The sequence below is a fragment of the Pteronotus mesoamericanus genome, unplaced genomic scaffold (genome assembly GCF_021234165.1).
Source record: "Pteronotus mesoamericanus isolate MK-2021 breed Mesoamerican mustached bat unplaced genomic scaffold, CSHL_Meso_final contig_40, whole genome shotgun sequence".
NCBI classification, from domain to species: domain Eukaryota; kingdom Metazoa; phylum Chordata; class Mammalia; order Chiroptera; family Mormoopidae; genus Pteronotus; species Pteronotus mesoamericanus.
In genome coordinates this window covers 2,382,433-2,399,772 of record NW_026555150.1, presented here as the reverse complement: position 1 = coordinate 2,399,772, position 17,340 = coordinate 2,382,433, and the positions used below count along the sequence as shown (strand labels likewise).

At 37.5% G+C, this 17,340-nt stretch overlaps 1 protein-coding gene across 1 annotated transcript; it reads left to right on the top strand.

Moving 5' to 3' along the window:
- Nucleotides 1-955: 955 nt before the first annotated feature.
- LOC129073284 (prothymosin alpha-like) lies at nucleotides 956-1,489 on the top strand. Its single transcript, XM_054576942.1, has one exon. It carries the CDS (start codon nucleotides 984-986, stop codon nucleotides 1,305-1,307), a length of 324 nt encoding a protein of 107 aa, XP_054432917.1. The 5' UTR covers nucleotides 956-983; the 3' UTR covers nucleotides 1,308-1,489.
- The last annotated feature ends 15,851 nt before the right edge of the window (nucleotides 1,490-17,340 follow it).

Genomic DNA, 17,340 nt, shown 5'->3' with positions numbered 1-17,340 from the left:
CTAGCCATCAGAGAAATGCAGATCAAAACCACAGTGTGATATCACTTCACACCGGTCAGAATGGCCATCAGAAACAGATCAACAAACAACAGGTGATGGAGAGGCTGTGGAGAACAGGGAACCCTAGTACTCTGTTGTTAGGAATGCAGACTGTTGTAGCCATTGTGGAAAGCAGTGTGGAATTTCCTCAAAAAGCTGAAAATGGAAGTGCGTTTCGATCCAGTGATTCCGCTCCTGGTAGTATACGCTAAGTATCCCAAAATGCCAATTCAAAAAAACCTATGCACCGCAGTGTTCATAGCAGCACAATTTTCAATAGCCAAGTGTTTCAGCAACTTAAATGCCCATCAGTTGATGATTGTATCAAAATATTATGGTATATTTACAGAATGGAATACTACCAGCAGAAAGAAAGAAAGAACTACTACCCTTCACTACAGCATGGATGGAACTAGAGAGCATTATGCTAAGTGAAATACGCCAGGGGGCGAAAGACAAATACCATATGATCTCACCATTAAGCGGAAACTAACCAACAGTACAAAGATGAAAGGAAAATAACACCAGAATCACTGTAAGAAAAAAGAAACCAGCAGAGACAAGGGGGAAATAGGGATTGGTGGGCGGAGGCAAAGGAATGGAAGGGACAAGTCAAGGAACATATAGCAAGGACTCATGATAAAGCCAAAGTGGGGAAGGATTGAGGGAGGGAGAGGGAGCGGGGGGCAGTGGAAATTGGTGGGGGGAAGGTGGAGACAAATGTATTTGAACAAATAAATTAGTTAATTAAAAAAAATTTAATCCTCCCCCCACTGGCTGCTCTGAAAATCTATCTTTGCATTGTGCCTCTCCGCTCGCTGCAGCCACCTCCACCATGTGCTTCCTCCGTCTCCGGGGACTCCGGCAGCAGCGTTTTCGCCAGAGTCCTTGAACTCCCCCTTTAAAAAAAAAATTCACTGCATAGTATCACCGGCGTGCCCACCATGTCAGACGAGGCCATGGATACCAGCTCCGAGATCACCACCAAGGACTTAAAGGAGAAGAAGGAAGTTGTGGCGGAGGCAGAGAATGGAAGAGATGCACCTGCTAATGGCAACGCTAATGAGGAAAATGGGGAGCAGGAGGTTGACAATAAGGTAGATGAAGAAGAGGAAGAAGGAGGGGAGGAGGAGGAAGGTAATGGTGAGGAAGAGGATGGAGATGAAGATAAGGAGGCTGAGGCTGCAATGGGCAAAGGAAGGGCAGGTGAAGATGATGAGGATGACGATGTTGACCCTAAGAAGCAGAAGACTGATGAGGATGACTAGACAGCAAAAAAGGAAAAGTTAAACTTAAAAAAAGGCCACCGTGACCTATTCACCCTCCACTTCCCGTCTCAGAATCAAAACATGGTCACCTTCGAGTAGAGAGTCCCGCTCGCCTACCGCAGGCAGCGCCACACGCAATGACATGCGCTCTCCACCACCCAATCAAAACCACAACGTAAATTTGCAACAGGGGAGGAAAAACACCAAAACTTCCAAGGCCCTGCTTTTTTTCTTAAAAGTATTTTAAAAAGGAAAATTTGTTTGTATTTTTATTTATATTTTATATTTTTATACATATTGTTAGGGGTCAGACATTTTTAATGATCCCGGGATGACCAAACCAGCCTTTGGAGCATTCTCTTTTCCTACTTCCGACTTGACTTGTGGTGTGACCATGTTTATTATAATCTCAAAGGAGAAAAAAAAAACCTTGCAAAAAACAACAACAAAAACATAATTTTATTCCAAACATTCCAGTAACTTTTTGTGTATGTACTTAGCTGTACTATAAGTAATTGGTTTGTATGAGATGGTTAAAAAGGCCAAAGATAAAAGGTTGCTTTTTTTTTTCCCTTTTTTTGTCCATGAAGTTGCTCTTTATTTTTTTTGGCCTGTTTGATATATGTGTGAAACAATATTGTCCAACAATAAACCGGAATTTTATTTTGCTGAGTTCTAACAAAAAAAAAATTAATCCATTATAAATTCTCAGCAATTAAAACAACATGACACCAGCACAGAAATAACCAAGTAACCAATGAAATAAAATGAGCATTCTATAAACAAATATATATATATATATATATATATATATATATATATATATCTGTCTAACAATGTAATATATGATTAAATTGATATTTCAAACCAATGGGGAAAATAAGGCTTATTGAACAAATAAGGTGCATGGTCCACTACTCCTTGAAATAAAACAAATATATGGCCCTATTTCACACATTATACAAGAAATATTCAGGTGAGTTAAAAATCAATATGCAAAATCTATGGAGTTTTAGGAGAAATGATACAAAATAACTTTTTTCTTACCCTGAATTAACATGTACAAATGCAGAAGATATAAAGTAAGATGCTGACAATATGACCATATAAAACATTTAAGACTATATATTAGTATACATAAAAAAGTTAAAGGACATGCAAATAGAGTAGGAAAATGTTTGCAACACATCTAAGAAAGGGTTAATAGATTTTTGGTTTTTATTTTTTAGGGCAAAAATTCTACAAACATTTAATAAAAAAATAGATAAAGAATTCCAAAACATCATTTAAAGCTTTTTAAAAATAATAAATAGGCAAGCAAAAACAGGTTTAGTTTCAACAAATAACAAAGTAACAATTAAAACAACACATCATTGTCACAATCAGATTAATGAGTATTAAAAATATTGGTAATATCAAGTATTGATGACTGTGAAAGGAACTGGGTATTTATGGACTCTTTTTCTTTATCTTAAAGCAGTCCTTTTAGCATATTTTGCAGTGCTGGTTTGGTGGAGGTGTATTTTTTGGCCTTCTTTTGTCTATGAAACTCCTTATTTCGCCTTACATTTTATTTTTTTTCTTTTTTATTTCTTTTTTATTGAATTTATTGCAGTGACACTGGTTAACAAAATTATAGAGGTTTTAGGTGTACACTCCTATAATACATCATATGTATACTGCATTGTGTGTTCAAAACCCCAGGTCAAGTCCCTGTCCTTCCCCATTTAACCCCCCCATGCCTCCCTCCATCTGTCCCCACCCTGCTCCCCCAGCATTCACCATACTGCTGTCCATGTCCATGAGTTTTTTTCTATTTTTTTCTTTTTTGAGTGTATTGTTTCTTCCAAATTATATAGTTTAGAGAAAATAAATGTATTTATATTATTTTACTTTATATCAGTCAAATTAGAATTTTGGCCTAAGTTATTAAAATTATCAAGTATTCTTATTTAAAGCATAACATTATGTGCTTTAAATAATTGAGAGTCTTGATGGGTAGAGCAGTCTTGGTTGCAGGTCTTTCCTTTTTAATACTTGGAATATTTCTTGCCATTCCCCTCTGGTGTTTAGTGTTTCTGTTGAGAAGTCAGCTACTCACTGTACTAAGGCTCCCTTATATGTTACTACGTCTTTCTCCCTTGCTGCCTTTAGGATTCTCTATTTGTTTTTGATATTTGCCATTTTAATGACAATGTATCTTGGAGTGGGCCTCATTGGGTTCCTCTTGAATGGGGCCCTCTGTGGTTCCAGGACTTGTGTCACTTTTTCTCTCCTCCAATGAGGGGAGTTTTCCATCATTACTTTTTCAAACAGGTTCTCTATCCCTTCCTCATCTTCTTCTCCTTCTGGTATCCCTATTATATGGATATTATTATGTTTCAGGTTGTCCTGCATTTCCCTCAATGCCTCTTCATTCTTATTGAGTCTTTTTTTATTTTCTTGCTCTTTCTGGGAGGTTTTTTCTACCTTGTCCTTCAGCTTGCTGATTCAGTCCTCAGCTTCATCGAGCCTCCTTTTGAATACTCCTACTGTGTTCTTCAATTCAGAAATGGTATTCTTCATTTCCTCTTGTCTCTTATTGATAGTTTTTATGTCCTTTTTCATGCTGATAAAGTTTGCAATGAGTTCCCTGTAGTTTCCCTGTAGTTTTTGGTAATTCTCTCTAAGCTCACTGAGTTCTTTGAGCTTCCTTAGAGCCATCGTTTTGAAATCAATATCTTTTTTTTTTACCTGCTTCTATTACATTTAGTTCTCTTTCTGGGGATTCCTCCTTTCCCTTCAAGTGGGGGTTATTCCTTTGTCTTCCCTTTATTTATGAGACTCTTCTTTCCTGCTTCTGCTTCTTAAATTGATGTGTCTTGATTTCCTGACCTTGTGGTGCCAACTTTTATGGTAGGAAACTGCTGTTTTTTCTTTCTGGATCTGCATGTGATGATGCCAGATGATAACCCTGTCTAATCTTTGCACTCTGTTTGAGACTTCCAGGAATCTACTGTCTGTGGCTTTCTCCTTCAGCTGTTAGTCTTGTCACTCTGCTCTTAGCAGGCTGGCTTAGACACCACAGGGAGTGGCAGAGTTCCTCCTGGGAGTGCGGTTATTGGATTGCGTCACGCTGCTGCCACTCAGGGGAGTGGTCTGCGTGAGACAGATGGCTGCTGCCATTTGGCAGAGGAGTCAGCACCAGGATCTCGCCAGCCAGTCTCTCTGTTCTCTCCCAAAGCCTCTGTTTCCAGTCTCTCCTCAGGTGTCTCCAGCTCACTCTGCCCCCTCCCCTGCTGGATCCCAGGGTAAGTGGCTTCCATAAAAATTCATACATTGGCCCTTTAAACGGCTTTTTGAGTCTCCATCTGTGCATCTCTGGGAGAAAGCAACTCTGCTGCTTTTATCAGCTGGCTGTTATCTGTGTATTTTGGGGGGTCTGGTGCTGTACTGGAAATCCCCTCTTATGGTTTAGACCCCTGACTTCTCATGAGGATCCAGCTGGCCGTCTCAATATCCTTCTGGTACTGCCTCCTGTGTGTGCTCTGCCCACCTTCTCCAGTCTCTACTGCACTCCTTACCAGTTAGATTGTGCTAAAACTGATTCTTCTGTCTGTCTGAGGTTACAAGGCTCCTCTCTCACTATTGTTCAGTTGTTTGTTCCAAGTGATTTCTCCCCAATTTAGTTATAATTCCAGGTTTGTCCTGGGAGGAGGTCAGTGTGACTTCTACTCATTCCTCCGCCATCTTGATTCCTAGTGTCTCAAATTACATTAGTTTTCAGTGTTCAACATAATGATGTGATATTTGTATATATTGTTAAATGATGATGATAGTTAACCTCTGGCACCATATATATTTACAGATTTTTTTCTTGCAATGAGAATTTTTAAAATTTACTCTTATTTTGCTTTCAGTTTTATATCCCACATATGAGTGAAGTCATATGGTTGTGACTTTTTCCATCTCACATATTTTGCTTAACATGATATTCCTATGATCTATCCACATAGTCAAAAAATATATTATTTCATCTTTTCTCATGGTTGAGTAGTATTCCAAACTATATATGTAACATCTTCTTTATTCAGTCATCTATTGAAGAATACTTTTATTGTCTCCATATCTTTCCAACCATAAATAATGCTACAATGAGTAGAAGGCTGCAAATATTTTTGCAAATAAATGTTTTCAAATTTTTCACGTAGATATCCAGTAATAGTTTTGCTGGCTCATATTATAACTCTATTCTAAATTTATTGAGGAGCTCCCATACTGTTTTCCACAGTGGCTGTACCAAAAATACACAAAAACTCATAGACACAGACAATAGTGTGGTGGTTACCAGAACGAAGGGTTTGGGGGAATAGTACATGGTAAAGGGAGCTAAATATGCAGTGACAGAGATTTGTTTTTGGATGGTGAGTGAGCAATGCAATGCAAAGATAATGTATCATATACCTATATAATCTTATTAAACATTGTCACCCCAATAAACTTAATTTTTTAAAAATTGCCTGGCTGGTGTGTTCAGTGGATTGAGTTCCAGACTGTGAACTAAGGGGTCGTTGGTTTGATCCCCAGTCAGGGCACATGCCTGGGTTGCGGGCCAGGTCCCCAGTAGGGGGCACATGAGAAGCAACCACACATTGATGTTTCTTTCCCTTTCTTTTCCCTTCCCTTCTGTCTCAGAACAAATAAGTAAAATATTTTTAAAAAATGGGCAGCAGTCCTGTATAGACACTTCTCCAAGGAGGGCACACAGAGGGCTCATCCCAGTTTTTAATTGGATTGATTTTTTTTGTTTGTTTGTTTTTGTTATTTACTTGTATGGGTAATTTATATATTTTTTGTATTAAACCCTTATCAGATATATGATTTGTAAATATTTTCTCCCACTCTATTAGGTTGCCTTTTCATTTTGTTGATGGTTTCCTTTGATGTGCAGAAGCATTTGGTTTGTTGTAGTCTCACTTGTTTATTTGTGCTTTTGTTGCTTTTGTTTTTGGTGTCAAATAAAAAAAAATCATCTCCAAGACCAAATTCCATGAGTACCACCTGTGTTTTCTTCTATAATTTTTATATCTCCTCATCTTAAATGAAGACTTTAACGCATTTTGAGTTCATTTTTATATATGATGTAAGATAACAGTCCAGTTCAATTCTTTTACATATGACTATGCAGTTTTCCAAACATAATTTATTAAGGAGACTATTCTTTCTCTGTTGTATATTCTTGGCCCCTTTGTTATAAGTTAATTGACAATATATATACATGGGTTTATTTCTAGGGGCTCAATTCTGGTCTATTTATTTATGTATCTGTTTTCATGCTAGTACCATACTGTTTTGATTACTATAGTTTTGTAGTATAGCTTGAAGTTAAGGAGTGTGGTGTTTTCAGATTTGTTCTTTCTCAAGATTTTTTTGGCTATTCAGAGTAATTTTGGGTTCCATAGAACTTTTAGAATTGCTTGTTCTGTTTCTTTAAAAATGCGATTGGAATTTTGATAAAGATGGCATTGAATGTGTAGATTGCTTTGAATATTATAGATGTTTTAGTAATATTAATTATTCCAATCCACCAGCACAGAATATTTTTCCATTTATTTGTATCTTTGGGTTATTTCCACAATGACATAATTTTCAGTGTATAGGTCTTTTACTTCCTTGGTTAAATTTATTCCTAAGTATTTCATTCTTCTTGATATAATTGTAAATGGGATTGTTTTCTTAATTTTTCTTCCCGATAGTTTGTTGTTAGTATATAGAAATGTAACATATTTCTGTCTGTTGATTTTTTATCTTGCAACTATACTGAATTCATTAATTAGTTCTTGAAGGTTTGGTGAATTCTTCAGAGTTTTCTATATATGGTATCATGTCTTCTTGAAATAGTGTTAGTTTTACTTCTTTATTTTGAATTTCAATGTCTTCATTTCTTGTTCTTGCCTAATTTCTCTGGCTAAGACTTCCAATGCTATGCAGTATTTCCTCTTTAATTTATAATTTTATTTATTTGAGTCTTCTGTCTTTTCTCTTGGTGATTCTAACTAAAGACTCACCAATTTTGTTTATCGTTTCAAAGAACCAGTTCTTGTTTTCATTGATATTTTCTATTGTCTTTTGTCTGTAATTTATTTATTTCTGCTCTTTGTCATTTCCTTCTTTCTACCAATTTGGGCCTTGTTTGTTCTTTTTCTAGTTTCTTGAGGGGTAAATTTATGTTGTTCCTTTGAGAGTTTTTTGTTTCTCAAGGTAGTTATTCATTGCTATGAATTTTCCTCTTTGAGCTATTTTTCCTGCATCCCATAAGTTTGGGTATGTTGTATTTCTATTTTTGTTTGTCTCAAGGTTTTTTTTTAATTTTTTCTTTTTATTTCATCATTGACCTGTTGTTTATTTAATCTTTACATATTTGTGAATTTTCCAGTTTCCTTTTACTAATTGATTTCTGGTTTCATACCATTGTAGTTGGGAAAGACACTTCATATGATTCTAATCTTAGATTTGTTGAGAATTGTTTTGTAACCTAACATATAATCTATTCCTGTGAATAGTCCATGTATACCTGAGAAGAATGTGTATTCTGTTGCTTTTGAAATGCAATGTTCTGTGTGTGCATGGGTGTGTTAAATTTATCTGGTCTAACTTAGTGTCATTTAACATTGAGGAGATCACAGCTGATCTAAAAGATTAAAAAAAAACTCTTTTAAATATCGTTACATATATTGCGTGCATGACTTCAAGGTCACGACTAGCTGTGTGTTTGTATGTGACTAATGTTAAGCCTTAATGTTTAAGCCATCAGTTTGGTTATAACATGTGTTTCATAAAGGTGTGTGATATTCAGTAGTAAATTGTATCTGACACATACCATGAACTCCAAAGTCACTGTTGGTGTAGTTTTTTTTACATGATTTTCAAAATCAGTGTTGTGCTTTCTTTTCATTTACCATTGAAAATGCCTGGAAAAATATATCAACTCAATAATCCAAGAGATGTTCAAGAACTTCAGGGAATGTTACTCAAGTCACTTATTAAAATATTTTTTGCAAGTGTTGTAAAAATTATTTATGCTTGAGCATAGAAATATTGTTTGCAATGACTGTTACAAATGTTTTGCAAAGCCAGCTATTTAAGATTCTGATTAATTAATGTTAAAGATTTTTTTGGTTGTATTTTTTAGCAATATCCATGTTTCTGTTATTTGAAAAGAAAAAAATTATTCTTTATGTTTTTGTATTTCTTTGTTTAATAATTTCTAGGTTGTAACTGAAAAATAAATAAAAATCATACATTTTATTACATAAATATAATAAGTTTAAATTTTCAGTGTTTTTAATTGTTTTGAATTTCAGCATATACTAGTAATGAATGTGTCTCTTGGATACATGCAACTTACACTGTAATTTTTTTGACCATGAGCTCCACAAGGCTAAAGCCAGTATTTCCTTTTTTCTTGTCTGGATGATCTACCCATTGATGGGGTGTTAAAGTCCATACTCTTATTGTAATACTGTTTATTTCTGACTATAGGTTTGTTAATATTTGCTTTATATACTTAGGTGCTCCTATTTTTGGTGCATAAATAATTAAAAATTTTATATCTGGGGTATGCATAAGAGCTCCACTCTGGAAGATGCTGATACCTGGAGTGCAGCAAAGGGAGAATATAAACATAATGCCTGACCTCTGAAGTCTCAGGAAAGGTTACAGTCATCCCTAGATGTGTATTTAAATAGAAGACTGCCCTTCAGTTGCAGCTATATTGATAAGCTAATAAGCCTCTTTGCAGAAATATTGGACTCCTGGGTATGTTACCTCTGGGAGTGGTAGCTGTTTTAGAATTTTTCCCCATTGTTTACAGACCTGTCAAATTCATGAGTGTAAGCCTCCCTGGCCACCAGGGCCAGGAAATATAGAGGTGTCCTCTGGCCTTTGCCACAAAAATTAGGGCACCAGAGAAGGCTCTTTTTTGTTAGATACTGGTGGGTTGAAGTGGTGGAAAGAGAGAGAGTAGAAAGATAGCATCCTTTAGTGTATATTTCCTGAGAGACCCTCTGTAGGCCCCTATAAGTGTGCCAAACCAGAAGCCTGCCCCAAAGGCCAAAACTCCTTGGCAAACAAATAGTCCTTTTTCATAAGTAGATAGGGGGTATATTTCAGTCACCTGTATTGTGCCCTTGGAGTGGTAGTTTGATAAGAACTATCTTTCTGATTTTTACAGTCCCATGAGATCCAGGAAAGCAAGCCCTCCTAGCTTCCATAGCCAGGTGATCTTGAGCATTCTCTGAGTGGAAGCTGCAAAAACTGGGGCATCATATATGTGTAGAAACGCCCCTCTGGGAGACACTGAAGCTCTGGAACGTGGTAGAGGAAGGGAGTGAAGATGGTGCCTGCTGGCTGGAGTGAGGTGGAGGGGGTGTTTATAGATGGTATTACCCGAAAAAAGGAAAAGGAATAAAGAAGAAAAGAAAAAAACAAAGAGAAGAATAAAAGAAAAGAGAATAAAAAGAAAAGCAATTGAAAAAGAAAAAAAAATGATGGTGTTCCTCAGCTTTAGCAAAGCAGAGGGAGAATGCAGAAGACAGCATTTGCCAGCATCTGTTTCAGTGGGTATCCCCGTAGGCTCCTGCCCTTTAGACCAATAATTAAAAATTAAAATGTGAGTCTTTTTCACACAAAGTCTTGGCACTTTACAAAGGGTTCCTTTTACACTGGGCTCGGGGTGGGGGGTGAATCTGTACACAGACTCCTTAAGAGATGTTACACAGCTCACCACAGCCCTGTGGGTTATGTGGACATGAACCCCACTGGTCTTTAAAGCCAGATGTTTTAGGAGTTCATCTCTCAGGTACCAGTCTTAAAAACTGAGATGCCTGATGTGGGTTATAAACCCTTCAGTTCTCAGGGAGAAGTTCCCTTCTGATTTGTGTTGTCACACCAGGAATGGAGTTTATGTTCAGATTGTGTCTCAGCCTTTCTTACTCACTTTGATAATTTTCTTTCTCATTTTCCCAATATGAAGGGGCTGCCTTGCTTGTTTTTAGGTTTGTTTTTTTTTTTTTTTTTGTTCCCAGAGGAAATTGTTCCATGTGTAGCTGTAGATTCAGTGTGTCCTTGGGAGAAGGTGAATTCAGGAGCTTCCTATGTCATTTTCTTTAACCAGGACTTCATAGATTTCTTCAATGAAAAGAATTGCATAGCCTTAGCAAGATAGTTCAGTTCATTGGAGCATCATCCCACACATCAAAAAGTTGTGGGTTTGATTCCTAGTCAGGGAACATACCTAGGTTGTGAGTTGGATCCCCAGTCTCTGTCTCCTTCCCCTTTTCCTCTCTTCCTAAAATCAATAAACATATCCTTAGAGGAGGATTTAAAGAAGAATTGCAGAGATTGTAGAGATTCAGAGTGCATAAAGCTAAGTTCCACTAAAACCTGTGCACACACACACACATGCACACACAATTCTTCCTGAGTTCCTACTGTATATAAAACTCTATGTTTCATTCTATGGGCAATTTATAGATGAAAGCATATAGGATCTCCCTTGTCCTCAAATAGCTTATAATGCAGTCTATGAGAAAAAACTGGATATGGATAATTATAACATATGATGGAGGTAAAAATTAGATACTATGGGAATATAATAAGAAGAAAGAGATTTCCAGTGAGGTTTTTTAAGATGGCTATGTGGCTGAGGTGGGATTTTAGGATGACTTGTGCAGGGCACTCTAAGCAGAGAGAATGACTTAAAATATAAAATTCTGTGAAAAGTTTAGGTAATTTTGGAGAAATATTAAGGGGAATAATATTGCTAAGTTTATAAGTAGGTTAAGTTGGTAAAGTACTTTGAAGGCAAGATTTGTGTGTTAAACGTCTGAAATTTCAAACTTATTACTGTTGAGTCCCTCCATATTTGTAAACCTGGGAGTGGTTTTGTTAGGTCTATGAAAGTGGGGTCAGCTGAAAGATGGGATAGAGCAGGTTGAGGCAGAAATCAGTGAACTTATTTGGTAATTATTTTTCTAGTTTGGGCAAGAAATAATGGCAACTGAAAGAGATTATTAGAGTTTCAAGCTCTCATGGCTTGGGAGGGTGGTAAGACCATTAATTGAAAACAAGAAACATAGGAGGAGGAATTGGTTTCAGGAGGAGGAAAGGAGAGCTTGCCAAGATTGACATTCAGCAAGAAATAAAGATTCAGGACTTAAGCTCAGGTAATGTTAGGGTCAGAGTGATAAATTTGTGGCTTATCTACACAGAGTGAGCTCTTGTAGCTGTAGGATTAGATGTGATTGCCCAGTAAGCGTGGGCTCAGTGAGAAGTGGAGTGTGTCAGGTCTAGAACTTTAGCAAGTATCTGCTGAAAGTGTTGGAAGAGAGAAACTTCTAGTATAAGATATATTACTCTGAGTGATGGCAGCAGCAGCAACAGCAACAGCATGCAATTTTAGAGTAACCAAGAGGGGAGAAATTTAAGAGAGGAACAGTCAATAATGAAAAAAAATGTAGCAGACAGGGCAAGTAGGATAAAACTTGAGAAAAGGACATTAGAATTGACATTTTGGAAGTTACAGGTGACCTTTTAAAGAGTAGCTTTAGTATGGTGGTAAGTTTACAGCTGGATTTCCCAGTCTAGGAAGAGAAAATGCAGTGAACAGGGAGGCAGTAATGTAAGCCTGTTGCTAGGCCTAGTCTCCCAAGCTCCTTGAGTACTCACAACAATCTTAAGGAGACATTTCGGAGAATCTCTGTTTTTTAGAGGAAGAAAATGAATCTTACAAATAACACTAACATTTGTTGAACATTTCCTCTGTACGAGGCATAGCACTCAGCATTTTACATAGTTTATTGCATTTCGTACTCATATCATTCTTTGAGATAGATACTATTAGTATCCCTTTATAGATAAGAAACTGAGATTTAGAGTTCAGGTATGTTATTTAAGCTCTCTTCATTTATTAATGTTACAGATAGTATTCAAACTCAGTTTTGTCTGCCAGAGTCTAATCTAAGAAAATTTATCCAAGGTACACATAGTTAGTTGACTGCTATAATAGAGGAAGCAAGGGGTTCTATGGAAGCTCAGGTTTGGGTAATGAGGGAAGACTTCCTGGAGAAGGTGACATTTGAACTGAGATCTGACCTCCAGGTTTCTCTTAGTGGCAACAAGGTTGTTGCCAGATGAAATTCTTTGATCCTCGGGGATTGAATCCATAATGTCATTTCTTTCTTCCCTCAGTTTCCATATAATTACTGAGTTTCAAGAAGTCCAGATTGTTGATTTATTTTTTGTTTTGTAGGGTTTATATTATTTTATATCATGTTTATTCTATTATAGTCATCTCAACTTTCACCCCTTTACCCCCCTCCACCCATCCCACCCCACCCCCTACACCCACAGCTAACTCCCATTCTGTTGTCCATGTCCATGGGTCATTCATACATGTTCTTTGTCTAGTCCTTTCCCCTTCTTTCCACCATTGTCCTCTTTCCCCCTCCCCTCTGGTCACTTTCAGTCTGCTCCATATTTCCTTCTCTGTGGTTTATTTTGTTCATTAGTTTATTTTGTTGACTGGAGTCCACTTATAGGTGAGCTCATATGGAATTTGTCTTTCATGAACTGGCTTATTTCAATTAGCTTAATATTCTCAAGTTCCATACATGTTGTCACAAAAGGTAGGAGTTCCATCTCTCTCTCTTTCTTCATTTCTTAAATGCAGGTTGATTTTATTTTTTGTAAATGTCAAAGTTAATTATAAAATATTTAAAAATTTAAAACCCTGATAAAGTCTCAGCAATTAAACCAACATGACACCTGCACAGAAATAATCAAGTAGATCGATGAAATATAATAAGTATTCCAGAGAAAACCACATATATATGTCTAACAATATATGATTAAGTTGATATTTCAAATCACCAGCTAAAATAAGGCTTATTCAACAAATAAGGTGCATGAACAACTATTACTTGAAATAAAACAAATATAGAGCCCTATTTCAAATATTATACAAGAAATATTCAGGTGAGTTAAAAATCAATGTGTAGAATCTAAGGAATTTTAAAAGAAAAGAGAACTAATATTTTTCATGAACTGAGGTAAAATATTCAAAATATAGTAATATACATATAAAAAAAGTTAAACGACAAGGAATAGAATAGAAAAGTATTTGCAACACATCTAAAACATGGTTAATAGGTTTTTGTTTTGTTTTGGAAAAATGTTCTACAAACCTTTAATCAATAAATGGATCAAGAATACCAAAAAGTCATTTAAAGCTTTTTTTTTTAAATAATAGAAATAGGCAAGAAATATACTAAAACAGGTTTAGTTTCAACAAATAGTAAAGGAAAAGTTAAAATAACATCATTGTCACAATCAGATTAATAAATATTAAAAACATTGGTAAGATCAAGTATTGGCAACTCTGAAAGGAACTGAGTATTCATAGAAACTTTTTCTTCATCTTAGAGCACTCCCTTTACCATATTTTGCAGTGCTGGTTTGGTGGAGGTGTATTATTTCAGCCATCTTTTGTCTAGGAAACTCCTTATTTTGCCTTCCATTTTAATTGAGAGTCTTGGTGGGTAGAGGAGTCTTGGTTGCAGGCCTTTGCTTTTCAATACTTGGAATCTTACTTGCCATTCTCTTCCGCCTTGCAGAGTTTCTGTTGGGAAGTCAGCTGCTAGCCATATTGGGGCTCCCTTATATGTTGCTACCTCTTTCTCCCTTGCTTGCTTTAGGATTCTCTGTCTTTGATATTTGCCATTTTCCTGATGATATGTCTTGGAGTGGGCCTCATTGGGTTCTTCTTGAATGGGGCCCTCTGTGCTTCCTGGATTTGGGTAACTTTTTTTCTCCTCCAATTAGGGAAGTTCTCCATCATTATTTTTCAAGCAGGTTTTCTATCCCTTCCTCATTCTCTTCTTCTTCTGGTATCCCTATTATACGGATATTTTTACATTTCAGGTTGTCCTGCATTTCCCGCAATGCCTCTTCATTCTTTTTTTTTTTTTTTCATTTTCTTGTTCTTTCTGGGAGGTTTTATTCTACCTTGTCCTTCAGCTTGCTGATTCAGTCCTCAGCTTCATCTAGCCTGCTTTTGATTCTTCCAACTGTGTTATTAAATTCAGAAATTCTATTCTTCATTTCTTCTTGTCTCTTATTGATAGTTTTTATATCTTTTTTCATGCTGATATAGTTTGCAGTAAGTTCCTCGTAGTTTCCCTGTCGTTTTTCATAATTCTCTCTGAGCTCACTGAGCTCATTGAGCTTCCTCAGAACTGTTGTTTGGAACTCAGTATCTGATAGTTTCATTGCCTCTATTTCATTTAGTTCACTTTCTGGGGATTCCTCCTTTCCCTCTGAGTGGAGTGTATTTCTTTGTCTTCCCCCTTTTTTTGTCTTATCTTTTGCTTCTGATTCTTAAGTTGATCTGTCTTGATTTCCTGACTTTGTGGTGTGAACTTCTATGGTTGGAGACCCCTGTTTTTACTTTCTGGATCTGCCTCTGATGAGGTCAGATGTTGACCCTGTCTGACCTTAGGCAGTCTGAGCGATACTTCCAATTATCTACTGTCTGTGGCTATCTCCTTCAGCTGTTAATCTATTCACTCTGCACTCAGAGGCGACCTTAGACAGCTCAGGGCGGGGCAGAGTCCCTCCTGGGGGCAGGGTTATTGGGTCCTCTCACACTTCCACGTATGGGGGAAGAGTCTGTGCTGGGATCCCACCAGGTACTCTCTCCATTCTCTCCCCAAAACCTCTGTCTCCAGTCTCTCCTCAAGTGTCGCCAGACCTCTCTGTGCCCCCTTTAGCAAGGGATCTACTGTCTGTTGCTGCCACTTTGTACTCAGCAAACATCTTAGATAGCACAAGGCAGAGTGGAATCCCACCTGGGGGTGGGGCTGTGGGGTCTTTTGAGGCTGGTGCCGCTCAGGGGGAGTGGTCTTTTCCTGAGAAAAATGGCTGCTGCCACATAGGGGATGAGTCAGCACTGAGATCCTGCTGGCTCCTCTCTCAGTTCTCTCCCCAAAGCTTCCTTCCCCAGTCTCTCCTTAGGCATCTCTAGCCCACTCTGCCCCTGCCTTTGCCGGAGACCAGGGTAAATGGCTGCAAATAAAAATTTATGTGTTGGCCCTTTAATCGATTCTTTGGGTTTCCAGTTGCCTGTCTCTGGCGGAGAGCAACCCTGTCGCTTTTCACAGCTGGCTATTTTCTGTGTACTTTTTGGTCTCTGGTTCTGTGGGCTAGAGATCCCTGCTTTTGATTTAGACCCCACTCTTCTCAGGGGGATCCAACTGGCCATTCCAGTATCCTTCTTGTACTGCTGCCCATGGGTGCCCCACCGGCCTTCTCGAGCCTCTACCGCACTGCTTACCAGGTATAATGCGCTAAAGCCGATTCTTCCATCTCTGAGGTTACAAGCCTCCTCTCTTGCTATTGTTCAGTTGTTTGTTCTGGTGATTTCTCCACAATTTAGCTGTAATTCCAAGTTGGTCCTGGGAGGATGTCCGTGTGACTTCCACTCACTCCTCTGCCATCTTGATTCTCCAATTTATTTGTTCATTTATTTTTTATTGTTCAATTACAGTTGTCCCCATTTTTCTCTCATTACTCTCCCTTCCTCTACCTACCCCCACCTTTCGCATTCAGTCCTATATTTTCAAAAGAGAATTCAGAGACTGACAATGGCCTCACAGACAGTTTTACGTTGATCTTACTCTTCATTAGGGGATGTTAGGGAAATTTCTAGGGAGGGATAGTCTCATGACACAAAGGCAGACTGGGCAGTGAATCAAGCCTTGTGTGCCATGACCTTGTCCTGAGGGAAGCACCATCTATAATGGGCAATAGAATCTCAGCTTACTCACAGTGATTAAATATTCCTTTGATATTTTGTTGGCAAAAATCACATCAGCAAATTACATCCTGTCTAGCCTGCATATTGTGGTTTAAATGGGAAACGATGCTTCCTTGTCTGGTTTATGATATTTAAGAGTCCTACTATCAGCCATAAGGGGCCTTAGAGTAGTAAGGTAAGATGAGGATTTGAATCTTAGATCAGGCTCTTATTATCAGACCTTGGACAAGTCACTGATTTTCTCTGAGGTTTGGTTTCCTTGTCATTAATTGTGAATAATAATACACTTTATGTCACAGTACTTTTGTAGAAATAAAAAGAAATAACTTTGTGCCTAAAACTCATTGGTACTCAATAAATGACAGCCTAATTCCTACTTCCCTTCCTTTGGGTCATTGATGGTCATGTTACTTTAAAAGCATCATACATGCAATACACATTAGCTCATAGTGGTACTCAGTTAATACTTGTTCTTTTCTTACCTTAATTTATCAGATTTTATGACAAAGAGAAGAAGGTTGAAACATAAGGCAGAAAGGGTACCAGTTTTGTCCATTCTGACCCTTCCCTTCTATTTTAACCCTATTAGATAGTGACTGGAAAATTTTAAGCATGTGCTACATATTTTTGAACCCTTGACTGGATGACTGAATGAATAAATGAATGAGTCAGGGATTGACAAGTAAGCTATAATGGGAATGGGAGCTGGCTGGAGCATGAAGTAGTGACTAGTAATGGCATGAGTGTTCTTAAGGAGAGTCATCAAATCATTGGGAGCTGCAAGTACAGAGGAAGAAGTACAACATACAAAGCCAAATATCACATGCTTCCCTATTTTGTCCTGAGATTGGATAAACTGATAAGGAGGAGCTAAAAATGATCCATTGTGATTCCAGAGTGGACCCCAGATAATCAATTTTAATGGCTTGGGACCATGTTTTAAATGTTTCTTTCAATATTATAGAAACTGAGCTAAAAAAAAATTTTTGAAAAATATGCAATGGAAACATTCTTACAGCTGATGGACATGTGAATTGGTACAATCAGGCTGGAAAACAATTGGCATTATTTGATAAAGCTGGAGATGTGCACATACCCTGCAATCCAGAAATTCCATGCCTAGGTGCTCATCCTAAGGAAACTATTGAACATGAATGTTAGGAATCATTCTCACAGGAG